This window comes from Ipomoea triloba, chromosome 3, assembly GCF_003576645.1.
Source record: "Ipomoea triloba cultivar NCNSP0323 chromosome 3, ASM357664v1".
NCBI lineage: Eukaryota > Viridiplantae > Streptophyta > Magnoliopsida > Solanales > Convolvulaceae > Ipomoea > Ipomoea triloba.
This window is the reverse complement of record NC_044918.1, coordinates 16,041,853-16,044,763: the sequence shown is the minus strand read 5'-3', so window position 1 is coordinate 16,044,763 and position 2,911 is coordinate 16,041,853. Positions and strand designations below refer to the sequence as shown.

The 2,911-nt window shown below is 41.1% G+C and overlaps 1 protein-coding gene across 1 annotated transcript; it reads right to left on the bottom strand.

Annotated features, from left to right (window-relative positions):
• Nucleotides 1–291: 291 nt before the first annotated feature.
• Nucleotides 292–2,688, bottom strand: LOC116012293 (GRF1-interacting factor 1-like). Its single transcript, XM_031251805.1, has 4 exons — nt 2,272–2,688; nt 1,802–1,878; nt 1,088–1,172; nt 292–983 (listed from the first exon to the last, which is right to left on the bottom strand). Exons 1-4 carry the CDS (start codon nt 2,350–2,352, stop codon nt 594–596), a joined length of 633 nt encoding a protein of 210 aa, XP_031107665.1. The 5' UTR covers nt 2,353–2,688; the 3' UTR covers nt 292–593.
• Between the last annotated feature and the right edge of the window lie 223 nt (nt 2,689–2,911).

The following is a 2,911-nucleotide window of genomic DNA, read 5'->3' as shown; positions in this document are numbered from 1 at the left end:
CATATCATTTAGTGCACTTCATAACATTGATCAGTGAACTCAAAATTTGTCATAATTATCATATTATAACTATGTTCCTGTTTCAAAGCTAATAATTTGTCCATATCAACGGCTATTTCGTGTTCTCTATTTTCCCCAAGTATTGTTAGTTTCTCAAGTGAGTACCCAAATTATATAATGATAAAATCATACTAATTAACCATACACAATTGTATCAAGTACGATTGCTATGATGCTATTCAACATGTTTGTGACTTGTGAGTACCCATTAGATTGCCCTAAACTCTTGGGTGAAGCAAAAAGGTAGAAGAGCAAATCAAAATGACTTGAACATTTACATGATGATCAGTGCCATAAAGATGATAGACTAATTTGAAGATAAAAATAAACCCTAATTTGGTCAAAACACATAACACAAGTTTGTAAAAAGGGCACCTAAATTCAGTCACATACATAGTACCAAACCACCCTTAACCAGTCCATAAACCTGCAACTTTGTTCATTCCTCTTAAGCTACACTTTCTGCAAACTAAAACATTCCTAAGCGCACTTATAGGAACGCAGTCGTTTCATTCCTATCTCTCATTACCTCATCAGTTCCCATCGTCGGCGGCTTTTAAGTACAGCGTCTCGCCGCCGTCTGCGGCGGAGCCGGTGCGGGGTTCCATGGAGAGGGAGCCGCCGAGTTCCTGCTTGCTCCCGCCGCCCAATCCGCGGCTGAAGTCGGCGAAGCTTCCGGCGGCGTTGTGCGCCTCGCTTTGTAGAATGTGGAGGCCGCCGCCGCCGCTGCCGCCGGCGGAGCTCATCCCGAGCTGGCCGTGCAGGGCGGCCTGCTGCTGTTGATACGCCGATAGCGGCTGTTGTTGGCCGTACAGCATCGGCGAGCGCGCGGCGGCCATGAGAGACTGCGTGGAGATCTGCTGCGCCGCCTGTTGGTGCTGCAGGTATGCTCCTCCGGGCTGCATGATCCCGCTAGAAGGGAACTGCCGGGGCCCGAGAAAGGGTGGTTATTATAGGAAATGGAAACCAAGAACCGCCATAGCTCAGAGAGGAATTGAGGAAGAAACAAAATATTAATAGTGTCTACCTGAGAATGCATGCTGGGAGGTTGTGGCTGTGAATCAGCAATGGCGGCCAGATACATCAGGTTACGTTGAAGCCTGGCTTGGTTCCTATCACAAAATGTTTTTTGAGTTATACCACCAGTTTTTCTGAGCAGACCCTAACTATAAAAGACACTTTTAAACCACTACCATAGTATAGAAGACAACTTTAAACCAGTACCATATTCAGAATGCTATCACAAAATGTAAATTAGGACTCTATCATCATGTTTTCATAACATATTACACCCAAGAATATGCCTACTAAGAAGTAAATTCTGTTTTCTTACTACTCCGTAGTAAATTAAACTAGTCTAAATTGTTCATAGTTAACTGAATAAATTGTTCATAATTGACATAGTAAAAAGTTACTAGACAGCTTTTATGAGTCAGCCTTAGTAATATTATGGTTATCAAATCAAGAGTCCGGATAGCGGATAGGGTTGGGCAAAACATATGGTACATTAGGTTTTGCATTAGGATGCTGGACATTCCATTTCTTGCAAGGGAAAGAGGGAGGGTTCTAACAAAGAAGATGAAGAATGAAAGCCAAACCAAAGGAACAAATTTAAGAAAACCATGAAAACAAGCAGCTATTAATTAAATGATGGCAGAGACATATGATCACCAACTTTCTGGGCAGGACAACTCAAGAGTGAGGGGAAACAAATAAAACAAACTAAACAAACAACACATACTCAGCACACTCGTTGAGTTTCCCAGAGTTCTGGCTCTCAACAATCTTCAGAATCAGTGATTTGTTCTCATCCAGATACTGCACATACACAACAAACACAACAGGTAAACACAAGTATGAAGTTAAGTTGAAAACAAAGAAACAAAAGTGGTGAGACCCAATACTGAGAAACATGAAAAAGAAGCTATTGGAGCTAGCAAGCAAAGCCAGTTATTAGCAAGCTGACAATAAGAACAAGTAGCCAAAGACAGATAAAACCAGAATAAGGATATATATAGTATATATATGCACTTCATCCACCATGTATGTAGGGATGATGAAAACAACACAACACAGGGCAATAACAATAACAACAGAAAACACTACTGCACATATAACAGAAGAAAAAAAAGATCAGATATGAAGGTTGAAAGAGATAAAAGAAAAGAGGGTTTGGGAAGAAATTGAATTGAATAGAAAGCTAAGTAAGACCTGTTGAATATGGTCAGTAGTGACGGTGGTGGGATAGTAAGCTGCCATCATGGGCTGCATCTGTATCAGGTGCTGCTGCATCAACCCTCCTCTTTATACCACCCCTTTCTCTCTCTATATATGTGTGTATGTATGTGAATAAAATATGTGGGATGAGAGAGAGAAGGGGTTGGAACAAGACTGGAGTTTGAATAGTGACAGTGGAAATGGGACAGTGAAGCAACAGGGGGGGGGTTGTGTACTGGGAAGTGTAGAAGTAGTACTGCTCAGTCTTAAGCTACTGATGGATAATACATACACATCAGTAGTGTTCTTGTAGGAATTTCTTCTCTTTCTTTCTTTCTTTCTTGCAAGCTTGTGATAGAGAGAGAAAGAGAGAGAAAATTAATGGAGAGAATCTTCAAGGCCCGTATAGCCTCGAGGGGGGTAAAGGGGGGTTTTACCTTACCTGCCGCTTTGGGCTCTGAACCATTCTTTTTAATCGCCCTTTGTGAACCGGAATATAGTATTCTATCCCTAACTACTCACCCCTGGCCCACCTACTTCTTTTTCTTTTTGAGTAAGTAAAATGTGATTTTTATATCAATAAATCATGAATTTGATTCTTAATAAATAGTAACACTTTCTTAATCAAACTCGG

Excerpts from the sequence above, each read along its gene's own strand:
- LOC116012293 (XM_031251805.1), bottom strand. The coding sequence starts at position 2,352 with ATGCAGCAGCACCTGATACAGATGCAGCCCATGATGGCAGCTTACTAT. Across the intron at positions 1,173-1,801 it reads AAACTCAACGAGTGTGCTGA|GAACCAAGCCAGGCTTCAAC; the intron begins GTATGTGTTGTT and ends ATTTTGTGATAG. Across the intron at positions 984-1,087 it reads CTCCCAGCATGCATTCTCAG|TTCCCTTCTAGCGGGATCAT; the intron begins GTAGACACTATT and ends GGGCCCCGGCAG.